Here is a 21,902-nt window from a genome sequence, read left to right as displayed (position 1 = left end):
GGGGTCGGCGAACTCCGGCGACGTTCTGTCCGTGAGTTTCCTCGTCCTCTCCTAGCTCCTAAAGGAGGTGGGCTGGGAGACACGGAGGATTCGTCGGGCGAGCTATGGTAGTCTTGACTGTTGAGAAGGGATGAACTAGGCGGAACACTGACCGTGGATGAGACAGAGTTGGTTTTCTTCGAAGTCGCTTGCGTCCTGGACGTCGTTTGCGCCACTGAAGTCGGGGTCTCGGGTACGGAGGTGACGTCGTTCTGGTGGATTATGGTCCTGATCTCGATGGAAAGGGGATGGAGAGACGGAAATCCGTGGTGAGGTGAGTTAAGCTGAGCCAAAGCTGGTGTTTGCTCATGCGAGAGTCTGGTTGCGCTCGAGGCAAAGTCGCGTGCTCTCGTCTCTGGCCGAACACGAGAGTGAACGAATACGAGAGCGAACGCAGAATACGAGAGTTGAGAGGAGGAGAGGGTCAGGTGGTTATTTATAGAAGTGCGGAAGTTGGCGCTGTTGAGGTGTGGCAGTGTGAGCCCTCACTGTCACTAAAAGGACAGCCTTTCCAGACCTATGACTCCTGATGAGGGTGCACACTTGTAAGGGGGATATGAGCAACATCAAGGTCTCAAGAATGTCCTTAATTAAATCCACCTGCTTCCCAGTCACCACACAGGGGTAAGGTGACACACCTGAGACTGGTTGTGGCTGATTGAGTGGATGCCACCATCTCTAATTTTACTTTTGTTAAGGAAGTACAAAAGATATCAAGAGAACACTATACAAGACATTAAAGGCGGGCTCACACCGGACCGAAATTCGGCATCTTTGAGAGAGTCGGCGTCCGTGACATGAGTCTCCTTGGTGTGGTCGCTCGAATCGGCCCACGTCGGCGTTCATTTCAGCCGATTCAAATGTGTAATCCGCCATTCGAGTCGGTCATTCTTTTAGCATTCTGATTGGTGGAGGCTAGCAGCTTGACTAGCGAATCAGTGAAGCCCGGAAGTGACGATGGTAAACATACCAGATAACCAGTGGAATCGAAGAAGGTGGTCTAGAGAGGACCGGCTACTTCCGGTTTTCGTGTTTTTTGGCCCACAATACAGATTAGCGCCGCCTGTTGTTTTGGAGACATTACATCTCGCGCAAGCGCGGAACGTATGGCGTCGGCTGTAATTCCGTAGGTGTGAACCGCCCATGTCGTTGTTCGAGTCGGCCATATTAAGTAGCCGACGCCGAATTTACCGACGCGAGTCGGGCAGTTCTTCCGGTGTGTACACAGCTTTAGAGAACTTTATAAGTTACATTATGTGTATGTAAAGTCGTGTTATTATGGCGTTTGTGCAATAATTATTTAAAGACAGGGATTGTCTGCAATCCCTTCCCCCCCCCCCCCCCCCCCCCCCTGTCAGTGATCTGGCCCGTTTAGTGGGAGGGGCCAAGGGGTTAAAAGGGGGTGAGCTGAGGCTCGGTTCTCTCTATGCTGCTGGTCTGTTGAGGTGCAACAACTATCTCTGAGGAGGTGAAGTTTGTTTGTTTATTAAGTCATGACTGTTAAGTTAATTTGCTTGTTTTGCCATAGTTAATTTATTTGAGTTTGTTGATTCTAACTCCTTATTTCAATTAATACATTCAATGTGTTTAATTGTGATTATTTATAGTTGTCTCTCTTTTTACAGAATGTGTTGGTCTCTTCTGTCATTGTGCACGTTAAACCACTACTAAAGACATCTATTTAATGTCAACCCGGCTCCAAGGCCCTACACTACCCATACCTGAGGTAGAGGTGTGACATTTGGTGGCAGTGGTGGGATGGCAAGCCGCAGGGTTTATACAAAGAAGCCTGGCAGAGGGAGACGTGGTTTACGATCCCAAGTGGCAGAGGAGGTGGCAATGACAGAGGAGACTGAAGAGGAGGCCATGGCAGGGGCTGTGGGAGGAGCAGTCCTCGCCGAGGAGCCGGAGGAAGAGGAGTGGATCAGAGATGAGAAAGGCTGGGAGGACGTTGTGGTTAAGCCGAAGATAAGGGGGCCAAGGTTGGCGGAGCCACCAATGTCGGCTGCCCCTGCTGGGGCTATGGAGCTGGTCACCTTGCTAAAGGACTTTTTGACTGGTCAACAACAAAGGGAAGATGTCATTGTCCGTGAGATTCAGCAGTTAAAAACGGCTATGACAGTGCCTGGAGTTGGCGCAGCCTCCGTGCTCCCTGACCAAGCAGCTGGGGTCCGCCAACACACTGTCCCTCCCATCGACCTTTCTGCTGAGGAAAGCCCCCGCCTGCATCTTCCTACCCCGGCGCCCAGAGCTCAATCATGCCGATTTTCCACACCTGTTCCTCAGCCACACCGACCCCTGAACCCCAGTTCTATTCCACAGTCAAGTGAGTCCATGCAGGCTGTGGGCCCCACTGACATGCACCTACGACACGTCCCCAAGATGCTCCCTTTCCAACAGGGAGAGGACATTGAAAACTTCCTGGTGCGCTTCGAGTGCATGGCTCGCACCTGGGGCTGGCCGCAGTCGGAATGGGCCTGCAGACTGGTTCCTCTTTTGACTGGGAAGGCCCTCGACGCCTATTCATCAATGGATGAGGACGCCTCCAACATCTACGCTCAACTTAAAGAAGCACTCCTCGCCAAATTTGATATCTCTCCTGAGACCTACAGACTGCAGTTCCGGTCAACACACGTGCCCCTAGGTGAGGCACCCAAAGAGACTTATAACCGACTCAAAGGACTCTACAGGAGATGGGTCAAACCTGAGCAGCGGACAAAGGAGGAAATCGCCGAGGTGATAATCCTCGAACAACTTCTTCGCATGCTGCCAAATGAAATGAGAACCTGGGTCAAGGAGCATGAGCCAGAAGATGGTTTGACTGGAGCCAAGCTTGCTGGCCAGTACCTCAATGCCCGTAAAGGTCTGAAAACCCCACGAACAAGTACTAGAGTTTCCGCCGACATGACCCACAAAGGGGGGGATTACAGAACGGGTGGCCCAGGGAGCGTGCAAGGCACTTGGAGAGAGACAAAAGGGGGTGCCAAACCAAGCCCAGTCACGGAGCTCATATGCTACTATTGTCAACAGCCAGGGCATCGAGCCTCTGTCTGTCCCTTGAAAGGCCCCAAGCTGTCCCATTTTTGTCATGTTCCTCATCCATCAGGTTCAGCTGTGGGGCCGCCACCTGCTTTAGAGTCGATGCCTGAAGCTGAACTAGAACCTGACACTGAATCCATCCTTAAGCTGGTGCTTGTTAATGGTCATCAAGTGCAAGCCCTACTTGACACAGGTAGCTCTATGACACTCCTTCACCGTTCCTTTGCCCCTCTTGGTCAACTTGATTACAAGCATGCCACGGCCATCCAGTGTGTTCATGGGGATCAAAGAAGATGTCCGGTGACGGATGTCACAGTTGTCATTGATGATCAGGCTTTCTTACTCCGTGTTGGAGTCCTTGAAAACTTGCCCCATGACATGATCTTGGGAAGAGACTTGCCTGTTCTGCCTGATCTTATTTGCAGAGCACGCCGGCTGCAAGAACAGTCCTGTTCAGCCCCAGAGGGTCACAAGGCTTACCCAGTTCTTACCCGGTCCCAGACGGTCAAGCTAGGGCTGGAGCCCCTTCCTGACTTGGATCCTTCTCTATGTCAGGGTGGACAGAAAGGGCCCCGGAAAAGCCGGCACCAGCGTCGCCTGGAGAAGATCCAAGGTACTCCTGTGTTTCGTGTCCTTCCTAACTCGAACCCCGATGAAGAGTGGCAGGCACCAGAGGACAATCGAGAGCTACAGAAGGCTGACGTCTCCCTGGCGCCCCTGCTGGCGAAAGTGAGGAATGCTGAGACCACTGGGCCGCCAGACCAAGGTGGGAAATATCTGCTTGAAGATGGAGTCTTGTATGTGGCAGATCAGCCAGAGAACCGGTTGGTCGTTCCTTCCAGTTGTAGGCCTTTAGTCCTACACCTGGCTCACTCCATCCCGTGGGCTGGTCATCTTGGGCAAGACAAGACTCTCGCTAGAGTCAGGGCCAGATTCTTTTGGCCGCTAATGGTCAGAGATGTCATTGAGTACTGTCAAACCTGCCCACAGTGCCAGAAGACCTCACCGAGGCGACCCGAAAAGGCCCCATTACTTCCCCTTCCAGCAATTGATGTCCCCTTTAGGAGAATTGCAATGGACATTGTTGGACCCCTTGAAAGGAGCAGTGCAGGTCATGAATACATTCTTATCCTCTGTGACTATGCCACCAGGTTCCCTGAGGCCTTCCCTCTGCGGAGTATCAAGACACCAAAAATCATCGGTGCCCTCGTCCAGTTCTTCTCCCGGGTGGGTATCCCTGATGAGATAATTACCGATCAAGGTACAAATTTCATGTCACAGCATATGAAGCAGCTTCACAAACAGCTTGGCATCACTGGTATCCGCACCACCCCCTATCATCCACAAACAGACGGACTGGTGGAACGGTTTAATCAGACGCTGAAGTCCATGCTGCGGAAGTTCGTCAACGATACCGGTAAAGACTGGGACAAATGGCTCCCCTTTGTTCTGTTTGCTTATCGAGAGGTACCCCAAGCCTCTACTGGGTTCTCACCTTTTGAGCTTCTTTATGGCTTCCCTATTCAAGGACCTTTGGACCTTTTGAAGAAATCCTGGGAGTCTAAGCAAACGGCACCAAGGAGTGTTTTCTCCTATGTCTTGCAGATGAGGGACCGGCTGGAGAAATACAGAGCAGAGGCAAGGCACAATCTGGGGAAAGCCCAGTTAAGGCAGAAGAGTTGGTATGACCAGAAAGCTCGCCAGCGGGTGCTACAGCCGGGTCAGAAGGTGATGTTGTTGCTTCCAACCTCCAGCCATAAGCTGCTGGCTCAATGGCAAGGTCCCTATTCAGTGGTCAAAAGGATTGGTCCTGTCACCTATGAGATTTCACACCCGGATAAGGGTAAGATGTCACAAGTGTACCACATTAATCTCCTGAAAGAATGGAAGGAACGAAGGAGCCATCCTGACGGAGCTGACATGGCCCAAACCAGTCCAAACCCTTCGAGCATGGAGCTGCGAGTGGAGAATTTAATGCTGGCTCGTGAGGTGGAGACGGACGAGACTGTAGAGGAGACTGATCTTTCCATGCTTACCACTACCCAGCCACCAGATCTTAGCCACTTGCCTGCTCAGTCTGCTCTTGAGCTCATGCGGGTGTGTGAGGAGTTCCCTGAGCTGTTCAGTGGGAAGCCAGGGAAAACACCTCTGATAGAGCATGTCATCCGCTTAAAGAAGCCCTCTCCTATCCGCCAGCAACCCTACAGAGTACCCGAGCGATTGGTGGAGCCACTCAACAATGAGATCCAGACCATGCTTGACCTTGGAATCATAGAACCATCAGGCAGTGAGTGGTGCAATCCCATTGTCCTCGTCCCCAAGAAAGACAACACCATCCGGCTCTGTAATGACCTACGCAAGATAAACGCTGTCTCTAAATTTGATGCTTATCCCATGCCACGAATTGATGAGCTTCTTGAAAAGCTGGGTAGAGCCGTGTTTATTACCACCATTGACTTGTGCAAGGGATATTGGCAAGTGCCGTTGGAGAAGGAGTCCAGGGAGTACACTGCCTTCCGTAGCCCAACAGGTCTTTACCATTATACCGTTATGCCTTTTGGGCTCCATGGAGCTCCGGCCACATTTCAACGGTTAATGGATCGGGTTTTAGAGGGATGTGCACAGTTTAGTGCTGCCCATCTTGATGATGTAGTCATCTTTAGCTCTTCCTGGGAAGAACATCTGTCCCATGTGCACCAAGTCCTTGAGAAGATCCATTCTGCAGGATTCACACTTAACACCCAGAAATGTGATTGGGCAAAAAGAGAGGTTTCCTTCTTAGGATACCACTTTGGTAATGGAAAGATCCATCCTCAGGTGGACAAGGTGGAGGCCATCAAAACCAGCCCCAGACCCCGAACGAAGAAACAGGTCCGTTCGTTCTTGGGCCTAACGGGCTGGTACAGAAGGTGCGTGCCTCACTTGTAGCTCCTCTTGTCAACTTGACCCTAAAAAATGCCTCCAATCCAGTGAAATGGACTGTAGAATGCGAAGCCGCTTTCAATAACCTTAAGGCTATTCTGTGCTCACCACCTGTCCTGTAAAGCCCGGATTTCACCCAGAGATTCCTTGTTCAAGTTGATGCCTCAGGTGTGGGTGTCGGTGCTGTCCTAGCACAAGGAGAACAGGATGAGGAACAACCACTTCTCTATTTAAGGCGTAAATTGCAGCCCAGAGAAAACAGGTACTCGGCTGTAGAAAAATAATGCCTTGCCATAAAGTGGGCATTGGACAGCCTACGCTATTATCTTCTGGGAAGGACCTTTGACCTGGAAACGGACCATCGGGCCTTGAGCTGGATCAACTCTATGAAGGATAAAAACTCCCGTGTCACAAGGTGGTACTATTGTTTTAACATCCGCTACCGAGCTGGAAAGACGAATGTCCTGGCAGATTATTTGTCACGTCTTCCTGAGCTCACAGCCACCGGAGAGGGGGGAGGTGATGTGACAGTGTGAGCCCTCACTGTCACTAAAAGGACAGCCTTTCCAGACCTATGACTCCTGATGAGGGTGCACACTTGTAAGGAGGATATGAGCAACATCAAGGTCTCAAGAATGTCCTTAATTAAATCCACCTGCTTCCCAGTCACCACACAGGGGTAAGGTGACACACCTGAGACTGGTTGTGGCTGATTGAGTGGATGCCACCATCTCTAATTTTACTTTTGTTAAGGAAGTTTCAAAAGATATCAAGAGAACACTATACAAGACATTAAGAGAACTTTATAAGTTACATTATGTGTATGTAAAGTCGTGTTATTATGGTGTTTGTGCAATAATTATTTAAAGACAGGGATTGTCTGCAATCCCTCACCCCCCCCCCCCCCCCCCCCCCACCCCCCTGTCAGTGATCTGACCCGTTTAGTGGGAGGGGCCAAGTGGTTAAAAGGGGGTGAGCTGAGGCTCGGTTCTCTCTATGCTGCTGGTCTGTTGAGGTGCAACAACTGTCTCTGAGGAGGTGACGTTTGTTTGTTTAGTGAGTCATGACTGTTAAGTTAATTTGCTTGTTTTGCCATAGTTAATTCATTTGAGTTTGTTGATTCTAACTCCTTATTTCAATTAATACATTCAATGTGATTAATTGTGATTATTTATAGTTGTCTCTCTTTTTACAGAATGTGTTGGTCTCTTCTGTCATTGTGCACGTTGAACCACTTGGGTGAATAAACTCTGTAAAACTTCAGCGTGTCTTGCCATCTATTTAATGTCAACCCGGCTCCAAGGCCCTACACTACCCATACCTGAGGTAGAGGTGTGACACCAGGGTATCTTTCAGAGATCCAGCTTAAGTAACACTAACAAAGGCAATCGGAGATAAGCGGTCACACGAAGCTGGTTATCAACTCGTTAACTCACGAGTGCGCGTGCACATGAAAGAGGCGGCGTTCGCAGCATTTGACCAATCACATACATGGATCAGTCTACGGCAGCGGAGCGGCGTATTTCACGTACTAGGAGCGAACCATAATCTTACAGAAATATGAAGAAGTTAAACATATAATACACGCAAAAAGCCACAGGTTCATCTGCAACATGCAGGAAGGACAGCTGGCAAAAACTCGCCGACTGTGTGAATGCAGAAGCCGTATTAATAGGATTTTTAGCATGGGCGTAGCTAGACACTTTTTAAGGGGCGTTCACACCGGACGCGATAGACGCGAATTGAGCGGCGACTCTACATTGAAAATCAATGTAAATGGCGGGATGACACGCGATTCAGGCGGAGGCGGCGCGAATGGTGCGTCTGACGCGAATGAAGGGAATGGCGCGTCTGACGCGAATGGCGCGTCTGAAGCGACGCGAATAAAGTTCAAAATATCGAACTTTTCAGGCGGCATCGCGCCGCGACAGCCAATCAGCGACGAGTTCATGCCGACAGACAGGGACATCGTCAGGGACAGAAAAAGGGTTTTGCCGGTCTCTGTACACTCTATAGTTCTCCTACGAGACCCTCTCACGATCCACCGAGCTTCTTTTTTTTATATCCGCGCACCGAGAGAGCTGATTGGTCGGTAGGCGGTGTGTTTCTCCACGTTGATCTCTTATCAGGAACATAACCTGCTCCGGAGCAGGTTAGCTCCACAGCGTAAGTTACCATGGCGATCTACCCCGGTTAGAAGTAAACCAGCGTCGTAGGACGGAAAACCCAGGGTTAACGCTTAAGTTACCTCGCTAAGCACAAATCCTGCTTCGTAGTACAGGCCCCTGCTCCTCAAACTCCGCCAATTAGGCTTCAAAAAATAAATAAATAGAAGAATTAAAAGAAAATAAAGGCAAAATTAAAATGCATAACAGAAAGACAAGGAGAATAAAAACATATTTGCAAAAAAAAAAAAAAAACAGACAGAAGATTTAGCAGAAAGCTATTGTGAACATAAAAGTTTTCAGTCTAGTTTTAAAAGTGGTCAGAGTTGGGGCAAGTCTTACATCTTCAGGAAGTTTATTCCAGTTATTTGTTGCATAGTGACTAAATGATTTACTCTGGGAATCACTAACAGATTGGTCTCAGAAGATCTTAGTGGTCTAGAAGGCTTATGTAGTGGGAGCATATCAGTGATATACTTCGGCCCTAGGCCCTATATCTGCAGAATGCATTCAATAGAGTGCAAGAACAACTCTGCCAACTGCAACTTGTTCTAAATGCAGATAAAACAAAACTTCTGTTTTTTACTAATTCTAAATCAGCAAGATCAAGTCAGTCTGTCATTGTCACCAGTAATGGTCAACAAATTGAACTTGTCTCTACTTTTAAATATCTAGGGTTCTTGATTGATGACCACTTGTCTTTTAAGGCACAAATTCAGTATACTGTAAAGAAGCTGAAGCTTTTACTTGGATTTTATTTTAGAAATAAGTCTTGCTTTTCCTTTAGGGTGAAACAGAAACTGGTGGAGTCAACCTTTCTTCCGATTATTGATTATGGTGATGTGTTATATATGAATGCCTCCGTTCAATGCCTCCTCATGCTGGATAGTGTGTATCATGGTGCTCTGAGGTTTATTACAAACTGTGGAGCTCTAACTCATCATTGTGTCTTATATAGGAATGTAAATTGGCCATCCTTATATGTGCACCATATCGGCCATTGGTATGTGCTGATTTACAAGGCTATTCTTAAGATGATTCCATCTTATTTATCATCCCTTTTAATTTTGAATAGTAGTACCTATAGTCTCCACTCTCAGGACGTTTATCATTTTACTGTTCCTAAGGTCAGAACAGAAATGGGGAAGAAAGCTTTTAGATTTTCTGCTCCGAGTACATGGAACAATTTGCAGTCAGAGCTCAAACTCCAAAGTCTGGTATCTCTCAATGTAGTCCTTGATCAATTCCATTACATCCAGGCTTCAGGAGTGTAAATGTTTTATTTGATTGCAAATGTTTGACCAATCTTGTAAATTCTCTTAACTTATTTTGAAAATTCAATTGCTATTTGTATTCTAATTGTTTGTTTCTTTTTTGTCTATGATTAATGTGATGATGTGTTTGTAACTTTACGTGCTGCCATTCTTGGCCAGGTCTCTCTTGCAAAAGAGATCTTGGATCTCAATGGGACAAACCTGGTTAAATAAAGGTTATAATAATAATAATAATAATAATAATAGACCATGTAGTGATTTATATGTGAGCAGGAGGATTTTGAAATCAATCCTCTGACATACAGTGAGCCAATGTAAGGATTTAAAAATTGGTGTAATGTGCTCACATTTTTTGGACTTTGTAAGAACTCTAGCAGCAGTGTTCTGAACAAGCCGTAGCTGCCTGACAGTTTTTTTTCTGAAGACCTGCAAGGAGACCATTACAGTAGTCTAGCCTACTAGTAATAAAGGCATGTACAAGTTTTTCTAAGTCTTGAGCTGACATGAGCCCTCTTCTTGTTAGTCTTGCTACATTTTTGAGGTGATAGTAGGCTGAGATCAGAATCCATAATAACCCCAAGATTTCTGGCTTTATTTGAGGTTTTCAGGGACAGAGAGTGAAGGTGTTCAATTACTTTAAACTAGGGATGCACGATATTGGATTTTTTGCTGATATCCGATATGCCGATATTTTATAACTCATTTGGCCGATATATATATATATGTGTGTGTGTGTGTGTGTGTGTGTGTGTGTGTGTGTGTGTGTGTGTGTGTGTGTGTGTGTGTGTGTATATATATATATAAAAATATAAATATAAATAAATATAATATAAATGAGTCCGTCGACTCAGCGTGCACACACAAAGCCTTCCTGCCCAGCTCAGCTGATTACACCTCCGCCTCACCTGCGGACATAGGCGGCCTTACCTATGTTTCAACTGTTTCAATTGAAACGGGCCCCGGCAGCCTGGGGGGCCCCCCGGCAGCCTGGGGGGCCCCCAAAAATGATGGGATGGCCGGATGAAAAAAGAGTGAATAAATGAAACTTGTGGTGAAACTGTAGGCTAGCCCTTTTTAACAGCGTCTCCGCATTATCTCAGGAGTGGTGGTTCGGCAATTCTCCGCAGATGGTGATTCACAAAGAGCGAAGCATCTCCGCCGATCGCCTGTGATTCCCACAGAAAGTGAGGCTCCTAATGAGGCGCAATGGTCCACATCATGATGATGACCGTTATGGCTGTGTGTTTTTTTCTAACATGTCTCTCTCCCTCCCTTAGTGTGTGTGGGTATGGGTGTGCTGCTGATGGGATCATTGGCTGATTGCTCACACTGGATTGGACCAACGGGAGAGCTCACAGGTTCAAATACGATCAGACCAGAAGAATCTTCCTCTCCCCTGCCTCTGCCACACTCAACAAAGCCGAGCTGTGAAGTCTGTGTGTGTGTGTTTTGATTAACCATTAAGTATGGTGTGACTTTAGAGTTTTGTTAATGGTTTTGTATTGTACATCACTGTAAATTGAGCACTAACTACTAAAGCAGTTAAGTAGGAGGGAGAAGCCCTTTTCGTTTGTGAGCTGCATCTTTTCTCCCGTTTTTAGTTAGGAGGTTAGGTAAGCAGCCTGTCATTTGTTTTACTGTTATGTTTCTCCTTAGGTAAGAATAGGGCTTACTAGTGGTTATGTTTGTTGTTTTGGGCATTGCTCACCTCTGAACCAAATAAACTGCCAAACTGAATGGTAAATGAATGTTTTACGTGAAGCTGGCCTTTCTTGGGAGTGGTAGAGTGGGGGGGGTCTAGGTTCCCCCTAGACCAGGGACGTAACATAAAATGGGGGCTCGTCCGGGATAGCCTGTTGCTGCTGTGGGTGTTTGGTGCTTCTGACTTGTTAGTGGCTGGTTGTGACTCTATGTGTCTGACTGGCAGTTTTCTTTCTTAAGGGGGTGGCAATATGGAGTTTAAGCTGGAGGAGTTCACTTCTGATCCAACTGTAGACAAATTAGAGGGATGTAAAAAACTGATCTGTTACTTATTGCAACTTCTTTTGACATAGCGGTGCCAAAACAGTCAAAGAAAGAGGAAATTAAGGATCTGTTGATTCTAAAGCTGAGGGAAGAGGGTATTCTTGGTGAGCAAACTTTTCTGACTGCCTGATGAGCAGCAGCCCACAGGTGGAGTTCAGCTGGGTGGGCTGGCTGGTATTCATGCCCCATTCCCGGACCGCCCATTGCAGCCTGGCCTGACAGAAACAGAGTTAAAGTTGACTTTGGCCATAAGGGAGGCTGAAGGGAGGAACCGGCAGCTGGAGGTGGATGCCATGCATCTAAGGGTAAGAGCTCTGGAGATGGAGCGGGGAGCCGCTGCGCCTTCCAGGTTTTCAACCACACAGTCACCACAGTCCCCTAAGCCCGAGGACAGCTTTGACGTGAGTAGGCACATTGCATTAGTCCCACCTTTTAGAGAATCTGAGGTTGACTCGTACTTCAGTGCCTTTGAACGCATCGCAGCCACATTAAACTGGCCTAAAAATGTGTGGAATCTTTTACTTCAGTGCAAATTGGTTGGGAAAAAACAAGAAGTGTGAAATTCTCTGTCTATTGAAGACAGCTTAGATTATGATATTTTGAAAGCCACTGTCCTTCGAGTTTATGAATTGGTTCCAGAAGCCTATAGACAAAGATTTAGAAAATGTGAAAAAACTGCCAATTAGACATATGTGGAGTTTGCAAGAGAAAAAGGGGCTTTGTTTGATAAGTGGTGTAATGCCAGTAAAGTAAAAACTTTGGGGGAGATGCGTGAGCTCCTACTTATGGAGGAGTTTAAAAAGAAGAAACCTGAGAAAATTGTAATCTACCTAAATGAACAGAAAGTCTCATCCCTCACCGCTGCTGCTGTATTAGCGGATGAATTTGCTTTAACGCACAAAAATGTTTTTTTCTTTTCCAGTACGCCGTGATCCAGTCAGTGTTAAGTCACCTAAAAGTTTCCGTCAGAATCCCACTGCTGGTACAAACGTAAGAGAGTGTTTTTATTGCCATGAGCAGGGACACTTAATCGCCACCTGTCCGGCTCTAAAAAGAAAAGAACATGTTCGCAAGGTACGCCATCTCCAATCGGTCTCATTCATACGAAACCGCAGGCGGTGCAAAACATTATACAAACAGAGACCGATAACAAACAAATTGACGAGGACTTCACACCTTTTCTTTCTCAGGGTTCTGTGTCTTTAGTGGGCGGGGAAACGAATATCCCTATTACTATTTTGAGGGATACTATTTTGAGGGATACGGGCGCAAAACAATCCCTGATTCGAGGGGGAATACTCCCTTTGTCAGCTCAGTCTATTGTGGCTCGGATATCTTAGCATGGGGGGTTGAAATGAGCGTTGTGCGTGCGCCGTTGCATTTCATTCATTTGGCCTCCAGTTTTGTCTCAGGCACCGTCAAATTTGCGGTGCGACCTCAGTTGCCTATAGCCGGCATTGATCTTATCCTCGGGAACGATTTGGCTGGTGGGAAAGTGTTCCCATTCCCTGAGGTAATTTCCGGTCCAGTCACAGATGTTTGTCGTTCTGTCTCCGTAGAGTTAGATTTATTTCCTGTGTGTGCTGTAACCCGCGCCCAGTCACATAAACTTGGAGACTTGGTGGATCTCAGCGACTCATTCATGAGTAACTCTGACCCACCAAAGTCACCCGTGGAGTGTAAAGAAAGTGTTCCAATGTGTGTTGAGCCTCAGCCAGACAGCAAGTTGCTAACCCTAGCAGTAGATAGAGGAGAGCTGATCAGAGCACAGACAGCTGATCCCACTTTATCTTCATGTTCATCTCTCAGTAAAAGTCTAACAGGTGACAAGAGTGTGTCTTACTTTCATGATGATGGTGTTCTCATGCGCCGCTGGTCTCCTAGCTCTGGTTTTGCGCACAAGTCCGTATGCCAAATTGTGGTGCCACAGCCATTCCGTTCCCAAGTCTTGACCTTAGCTCATGACCATAGCATGTCCGGTCACCTCGGAATAAACAAAACTTATAATCGTGTCCTTCGATATTTCTTCTGGCCCGGTCTTAAGTCCGACATAGTGAAATTCTGTCTTCATGCCATACCTGTCAAGTCTCCGGTAAACCAAATCAGGTAATTCCAGCAGCCCCGTTAAGGCCATTCCCTGTTGTTGGAGAACCCTTTGAGCAGGTTATAGTTGACTGCGTTGGGCCTTTACCGAAAACAAAATCCGGTAACCAGTACATCCTCACTGTAATGTGTGCCGCCACCCGTTACCCTGAGGCGATCCCGCTGCGCTCATTAAAATCCCGTGCCATCGTGAAAGCACTCATCAAATTCTTCTCCACATTTGGCCTCCCAAAACGTATCCAAAGTGACCAGTGGGGGGGGGGGGGTATGTATATCGGTGTAGCATGTGTGTGTGTGTCACATTAATGAGGGTGCATGGAGTAGGGATGTTAAAAGGGTTTGTTTTATTTTATTTTAATGTAAAGCACTTTGGGCTGCATTTTATACGTATAAAAGGTGCTATATAAATAAAGATGATTTTGACTTTGACTTTGACTTTGACATCATCAAATTCTGGTCTGAGAACCATGCTTGAACCTTTGACAATGAATGGAAGGTTAGCACTTACATCGAATGGCCACAAGATGTCGATGTTGGACAAAAGAAGAACTCCAAATGGACCCTGTCCCAATCATCTACATCAGTGATGTAGCAAAGCTTTGTTTTATTGTCTTTATTGACTCATGTTTAATCATGCGCAAATAACCAGAACACGCATGAAAATAACAACATCAACAAAGTTTCAATATAATGCAACAAAGTTACACACAAGCTTTCACATTTAAGAGGATGAGTCGAGTGACAGACACCGGCTCAGTAACAGAAAGCACGATTTTGACATAAATGTTATATGATGGTTAGGGTTAGGGTTAGAGAGAGAGAGAGAGAGAGAGAGCATTTTATGTTGTCACGGTTGCCATGGTAACCGTTGCCATGGTTACGGTTGCCATGGTCACGATTGCCATAGTTACGGTTACCATGGTTCTGTAGTATTTTTTCCCCCAGCTGGGAAAACTGCATCGGATGGTTATGCTTTAGGCGGAGATGCAAGTTTGTTTTATTGCCGCGTTTAGTTGATTGTTTTGTTTTCGAACAAATGCAAAATACCAGCTCATTCAGGTTGAGTGGTTCACCACGGTCATTCTGTTTGAAACCGAAGTGTTTCCACACAGCAGCTGCCGCGTTTGACTTTGAAACCAGTTCCATCTTTTTAAAACTCCAAATCTCAACTAGCGTGTTTGCTACTAGCGGGGCTCCGATGCTACACGCTACACCAGGGGTCCGTCTCCCCACACAGAGACTACGCTGACAGGTAACTGACACGACACGTGACGAGGGCTAGAGGGTGATGCACCGGAGTGAAAACTCTTGTCATCCAGTCTCTCTGGTGGAGAGACGCAAGGAAAAATGTAAATTATCGCGGCTGGCAAAGTTACCGAGCTCATTAAAAGTTATCAAGCGATTAATTGATTTATTGCTTATTGCAACAGTCCTAATCTTCTGCCCTGATTTGAGGCCATTTGATGGCCTTTTCCATGTAGGCCGCAGCTATGTTCTGCTCATTGCCATAGTGATAGGTCAAGAGCTTGCTTGCTTCATCATAGCCTCGCTGTGCGCTCATGTGTTGGCAACTTCTCACGAGTTCTCTTGGTTCACCGCTTTTCGGTTAACTTGATCTTTCTTCTCATGACTTGCTGGACATTGCCCTCCATATTGGTTTACTCCAAATCAGACATTCCAATTGGCTATTAAAGTTAGATGAGTCTCTTAATATAGCAAGCTCACTTCTGAAATCCAGATAAGGGTCCTTTAACCTCAAAACATGTAAATGTTTTCAAAAGAGAAGATTCCAGGGCTGTCTTTTATTTCCAGAGTCAACTTGAGCTTCTTCTGGGCTAATATGACCATCTAGCAAAACTCAAAATGTCCTGTTACTCGGCTACTGGCTAGAAGCACGTCTTTACATTTCCAATGATTTTGACTTGGCCATGTTAGCCTACTTGGCTACATTGTTTACAGTAGTAGAACTATCCTTATTTCGCTAAGACCAGCAAATCCTCTAGCTGCAGCTTATTCATTTTTTTAATTTCGTTTTTTGTTTACTCATCCTTCGTTGTACAAGTCGTCTAGAATTCTGGTCCGGTGTGCAGCTCAACGCAGTTAGCTATTTCTTTAGCTGGCTAGCTTCCTTCATCAAAACACGTTCAGCGCAGCTCATCTTCTCTCGGCTCCCGATCGTCCTCTCTTGCCCTCGGCGACTGTTTTCTACTTAATGTAGTGGCTAAAGTTCCCTTAATGTGTTTGGTAAGTATTTCTTAAACATTTAACCACTCTAGACGGAAAGCAGGGCTGGACTGGGACCAAAAATCAGCCCAGGCATCAGCCGAGACCAGCCCACCAGGTAGCGATGGAAAGACAATGAAGCCTAAAAATGAAAACAAACTTTTTTGTGACAATGCTTGTACACTGTTGGGCATCGGCCCTCGGCTGTAATTGGTCCAGCCCAGAATCAATCATGACTAAGGGGCCGATCTACCAGCAGTGTTTCCCACAGGATTTTTGGAGACTATCGTGGGGGGGCTCACGATCTTGTAGGGGGGTCCGGGGGCATGCCCCCCCAGGAGAACATTTTGAATAGATTTCATTTTAATGCATCAATTTGGTGAATTTGAGAACCAAAGTATCAATTACTGACCAATTTCTTACAAACTGCTGGTACTAATACAAAATGTTGACATACTAAATGGGGTTGAGGAGTTTACGCATTCAAGAAAAGATGAAAACAAAATGACTGAAATACAGCGCTGAGCCTTCCAGAGTTCCCCAATTAGATTTCACTGGGGGCCAAATTATGTCCAGGTTGCCAATCGAGGGCCAAATTGTCTGTTTTTTTTTCATTGGACCACTAAACATTGTTTTATGTGCAAATGTTATTATTGTTGCTGCTATTATTAGAAGTATTACTATTGTAATGATTAGTACTACCAGTGGTAGTTGGTTGTAGCAGATAGTAGTAGTAGTAGTAGTAGTAGTAGTAGTAGTAGTAGTAGTAGTAGTAGTAGTAGTCATAGCCTGTGTTGAGGGACAGATAAAAAGGCGCGGGGGACGCCTTGCCATGGCGACGGGGGGAAAACAGAACGTTGATGAGCCAAACCAGCCGCGAGGATTTCCCCTTATAATAAGCGCTGCTGCCCTCCTGTTTAGGCCTATCATTAGAGCCGCTAGTTAAGTCCATTCAATGTGTGGGAAACACTGAATAGGTATCATGATTAATACCATTACTAACACTAGTACCATTAATAAAAAAGAAAAAGAAAAAAAGGCTCGGCCCAAAATCACCATGCCCGATGGCCAGGCCAGCGTTGATGAAAAGAACGAGTCTCTACGTGGGTTTGTAGTTGAACGACAGTAGAACAGTGTGTTCACTCCGTCTTTTACTGAATGTTCACAAAAAGATACAATACACACAGTTTTCCCTCTCTGGCTGCGCAAGCTCCTACGTCACAGCTCTGTATTAAAGCATGCACTCCAATACAATAAAGGCAATACAATACTAGTACATCGAACATATGCATCACTTGAATGCAAAACTATAGAATACACTTGGTAATCATTAAAGGGCAATTACTAAATATGAATCTAAATAATATATCTAGATCTGGGACCAAATTACAGAAAATAGAAAATGGCAATAACGGGGTGCTTATCTGCGGTCCCTAGTGGGAGATTGTGTGTGTGTGTGTGTGTGTGTGTGTCTGTGTACGGAAGCCCTAAAGAGTCATGCATACATAGATTTTATTTCCTCCATTTTCCCGTGATAACGAGATCATTCCTGCGTTTTCCCGTGATAACGAGATAATTTTCCTCTCTTTTCCCGTGATGACGAAATAATTCTTCATCCGTTTTCTCATGATAACGAGATAATTAATTCGAGATCTCAAGAAAACAAAACTATAGTGTAGTCTTTTAAATCACAAAAGCAGGAAACATCACTCAGGGTAGCAATGTCAGAGGAGCAGGAGAATATCGATCACAGCATCAGCTGTCTATTCAATCAAGGCCTGACACAAGCACAGACATTAGTGTTCGTCATCTAAAAAGAAGGTTAGCAAGGCTTCAACTTTATTGAAGGAATCTAAGTGAAATCTCACCTATCATGTTTCATTCATTATCTCGTTATCATGAGAAAGCGGATGAAAATGAACTCGTTACCACGAGAAAATGGATGAAAATTAACTCGTTATTACGGGAAAACAGAGGAAAACTATTTCGTTATCACGAGAAAACTGAGGTATTATCTCGTTATCACGGGAAAACAGAGGAAATAAAATGTATGTAGTGTATGACCCTTCAGGTGCTTCTGTATATGCGTGTGCAGTCAAAAGGCGATTAGAAGGTTTTTTGACCACTCAGAGCCACCGTAGAGCCCACAAACATCCATACTGTATATCAACAAACCAGCTCGTCCAACTCATATAGAGTATTTTGGTGCAGATCACTCACCTTACAACAGCTACCATAGAACGTACCAGAATAGTTGACTGTGGTAAGTTGGCCGCCGGTGAACTATGCTGGAGAGTACTTTTTCCACCACTGGCATTGTTCAGTATCTATCTCCCCTCTCCAGTCCGCTAGGTGGCAGTAACGCGCCTGTGAGCTACTTTGCATTCCGACAATAAATCCAACGAAGAAGGCTGCTGGCTAATGGCTGCTACTGATGCTGGAAACTGCAACAAACAGTGAGTAACTTACTATATATACATTAACAATACGAGGGTTTAGTGAAACGGTGGAGCATCTTTAATTAAACTATCGCAATATATTCGCCACCGCTGGGAGAAAGAAAACGTGCTCTGCGTTCATACCGTGTACCAGTTTGAGCAATTAGCAACGCGCTCCGACCAAATTGCTCACGTAAAGCAAAGTTTAAGTAAAGTTAACTAACTTTAAACATAAAGTGATATGACTTTTGTAGGCAGTTGTGGTTGATATGTGTTAGCTGGTTAACGTTTGTTGTTCCCACCTACTGGAATAGCATTAAAAGCTAAAACGTTAGCAGCCTTAGCCAATGAAACCGTTTGTTGTTAAGGTAGTAACACATGGCGCTTAAGGGGAAGTTATCAAGGCAGACAAGTATCGGTCTTAAATACATTAGCAGTAGCATTAACGTCACATATTAGTCAATACATTCTGAGGCTGGTGGTGTCGTTTTTAGGTTTGCTTTTAATGATTACGTAATTTAATGAGTAAGGAAATGTCCAAAACACGCACATTTTGTCTGAACAACAGTTTAACACCCACTCAGAGGAGAAGCTACTATCATTTTCATATTAAAATACCTTTTCTGTCGATCGACTGATCAATTTAATGTTTTACTGACTGCTTGTAGTGTATGCACAACCCAAACATGATATCAAGTGTGTGGGGTGTAAAAAAAAAAAAAAACAATCTCCTGTGTTTAAAAAAAAAATAAGAGAGAGATTGTAATCAGTTTCAATGAATCATAGTACATTTATTATTTGTAGTTGAAGTATCTTGATGGTAGGTGTATTGCTTAGCTAGTGTTAATGATTTTTGTTTTCCTTTAATTGGTATTGGCAGAAAGACTGAACATGGCAACACCGGTGTCTGTGCTCCGCCTGCCAAAAGGACCCGACCCCAACAGCCGCGGATTTGATCCCAAATCCCCCCGTTTCATCGCTCTCTGTCACACCTCCATTCCTACTTCTGCTGCGTCGGATGCAGATGCTGAGCTGCTGCCGAGAGAGCAGCATGCACGATCTGTGCTGAGAGAGACTTTCCTCCGGTGCCTCCTCTCTATGACCAACAAGAAGGTTCAGTTTCACCTGCACGAGAGGGTGAAGGTGGAGGCCACGTTCGGAGCGTCTGATATCGACGTGCTGAACTTTCAGGTGTCGGACCTGCACACCCCCATCGGGGTGCAACAAGAGGCACTGATTAGGTGTCAGGATGTTATTTCATTCACTTTTGAGACATGAACACTTGAGGCTTATGTTTTAAACAGAATATACTGTTTGGGATGGGAGTTGTTGTTGCCAGTGAGCTCTTTTTTCACATTGTGAAAAGTTTATACGATTGGTTATATTTTTGTAGGTGTGGGTTTACGTTGCTGCTTTCAATACTGTCTGTACAGTTCAGCCAATCTTTCTGCTTGTGAGACCTCTTTCAAGGGTCAGTTCCACCGTTTTAACACAAGAGGGAGCTGTATGCCTGTGTTTCTGGAGATTTTTTTTTGAAAAAGCACTGAACGAAATTTTGATAATGTGATGACGTTTTCTGATGGGTACTAGTGCTTTCAGAGTTTACCCACGATACACCCCCAGAGGCAACTGTTTGTGGTCTATGTGAAGGCTGAGCAGGTAGAGGTGCTCACTGATTATTTCTTAAGTTCAAAAAGCTGTAGACCATAATGACAATGCAGACTTGAAGACTAAGAAATCAAATCAATATTTAGCCTTGCATCACAATTTGTCAGTATGTCTGCCATCTCTGCTCTGCAGCTTTCTGAAGATCGTTAGGACTGCTGTCTTTGTGAGATGCAGAAAAAGGTTGTAATATCTTTTTGTCATTTAATTCTTTAACTGAAGCAAATGAAACATTGCACTATACATTTCTTTTGAGGTGCACTTTTGTCTTACATTGTCCATTTTGTATTTTGTTTGGAAAAATGATCAAGACATTTTAAAAGATTCATGTCTGATAAAGATTGATGTTGCTCAAGAAAACATTTGTAACTGATGTGTGTAACCCCAGACCACCACATCCGTCACAACTACATCATATTTCATAATAACTTCAAAAAACAATTTCATTTCCAGAGCAAATTGAGTTTTCCAGTTTCTGTGCTGCTCGGAGGCAACTCTAATGGAGTAGTCTAGTTGATCTCCTAGTCAACAGTACGATCAGTGTTCGGTATTCATCTTATCGAAGCCGGTCAGGTTTACATTTACAGCTGAGTAGTCGATTAATCCTTCAGTTGATCAGCCAATCGACAGAAAATGAATCTAATTAGTTTATTGTTTCACTTTTCAAGCAAAAATGGCAAAATGTTTGAGGAATTCAGGTTTGCAATGTGACATGTATAAGTACTATCTAAACATTGGATAAATGGTTTATTATACACTGTTATCTATCTGTACGCAAATCCATTTTAACTACCGTTGGTACCCGAACAGACAATGAATGACGCAGTTCTAATGATGTCAAATATGTCATAGTTCTGTTTGTTGACACATTCTTAGAAGTTTCTCTACTTATAAATGCTAAAAGAGGAAAGTCTGATGTCAGATTTTTCCAATGTGGTGGCTGTCTAAAGGTGGGCAGCAGGGTGTTGCGGTGATGTGGAAGCTTGCATCTCTGTAGTCCTTTTGCGTCTGATGTTGTAGTCCTGTGTCTCTGTTGTTGCTTCGTGTCTCTGTGTTCATTTGGCATCTGTAGTTTTGCGTTTTTGAAGTCATTTTGTGGGCGTGTTGTCAGTTTCATCTTGGTGCGTCCATTTGAAGTAGTTGCGCATTTCTTCATGGTCACTTCACGTCTCTGTAGTCATTTTGGGTCTCTGGGGTCATTCTGCATCTTTTACATGATGATTTCGTATTTCTTTCCAAGAAGATATAACTCACTTGTTATAAAAGTTCAGACATTGGGGACTGAGAGCCCTTCAGGCCCATTCAATGATCTGTCCATTAATACAGAAGTTCAGTAAGTTCTGAACTGGTAAACACCAGAAGGAACTATCCCGTAATGTATGTGGGATATTAACCTGAATGAAAGTTACAGGCCCTTAAATCATACTGAGGTCTTGGATGGATCAGGTGCACATCAGATCATTCTTCCTGAATGTTTCTCTAATCTAACACAAACGGGGCCCACATCTGATGGCAGCGCGGATATTCATTATCGTCACTTATTTAAATGGTCATAAATAATACAGAAGAGCAGGATTCATCATTGTTTAGCACCAGCCTCATGGGGAGCAGGAGGGGGAGGGGGCATCAATAGTATTTAATCTTACTAAAAGGTGTATTTTGCCAGTTCCCAATAAGTCATTTTATTTGAGTGCCATTAGGCGGTCGTGCTGTGGCTGTGTCTCTTTTTGTACCTGAATTATCTGACCACTCAGTAGAGACAGTCATCAGTGAGGCAGTGACTCATCCTCCCTCCCTTCCTCTCTCTCCTCTCTCTCCCTCTCTCCTCTCCCACCCTCCCTAATCCCAAATATGACTTAAACCTCACATGACGTCATCGAGGCTGTGTGATTCAATCAGGAAGCCCTCAAGGACGACCAATGTTAATTTCACGTACACAAGCGTGCTCCCTCAGCTCTCACCTCTGACGAGTGTGTCCACAACCCCAGCAGCTGTACTGTAACGGTGTG

General features: G+C 45.2%; 1 protein-coding gene across 1 annotated transcript; it reads left to right on the top strand.

Moving 5' to 3' along the window:
• The first annotated feature begins 18,189 nt into the window (after positions 1-18,189).
• On the top strand, positions 18,190-21,159 carry gemin7 (gem (nuclear organelle) associated protein 7). Its single transcript, XM_084019622.1, has 2 exons — positions 18,190-18,246; positions 19,109-21,159. Exons 1-2 carry the CDS (start codon positions 18,225-18,227, stop codon positions 19,504-19,506), a joined length of 420 nt encoding a protein of 139 aa, XP_083875748.1. The 5' UTR covers positions 18,190-18,224; the 3' UTR covers positions 19,507-21,159.
• Positions 21,160-21,902: the final 743 nt, after the last annotated feature.

The sequence above is a fragment of the Eutrigla gurnardus genome (assembly GCF_963514095.1).
Source record: "Eutrigla gurnardus genome assembly, chromosome: 10".
Lineage (NCBI taxonomy): Eukaryota > Metazoa > Chordata > Actinopteri > Perciformes > Triglidae > Eutrigla > Eutrigla gurnardus.
Note: the sequence above shows the minus strand (reverse complement) of the source record. Positions and strands in the feature narration are given on the sequence as shown.

Coding starts and splice junctions, on each gene's coding strand:
- gemin7 (XM_084019622.1), top strand. CDS start 18,225: ATGCTGGAAACTGCAACAAACA. Junction 18,247..19,108: donor GCTGGAAACTGCAACAAACA/GTGAGTAACTTA, acceptor TGGTATTGGCAG/AAAGACTGAACATGGCAACA.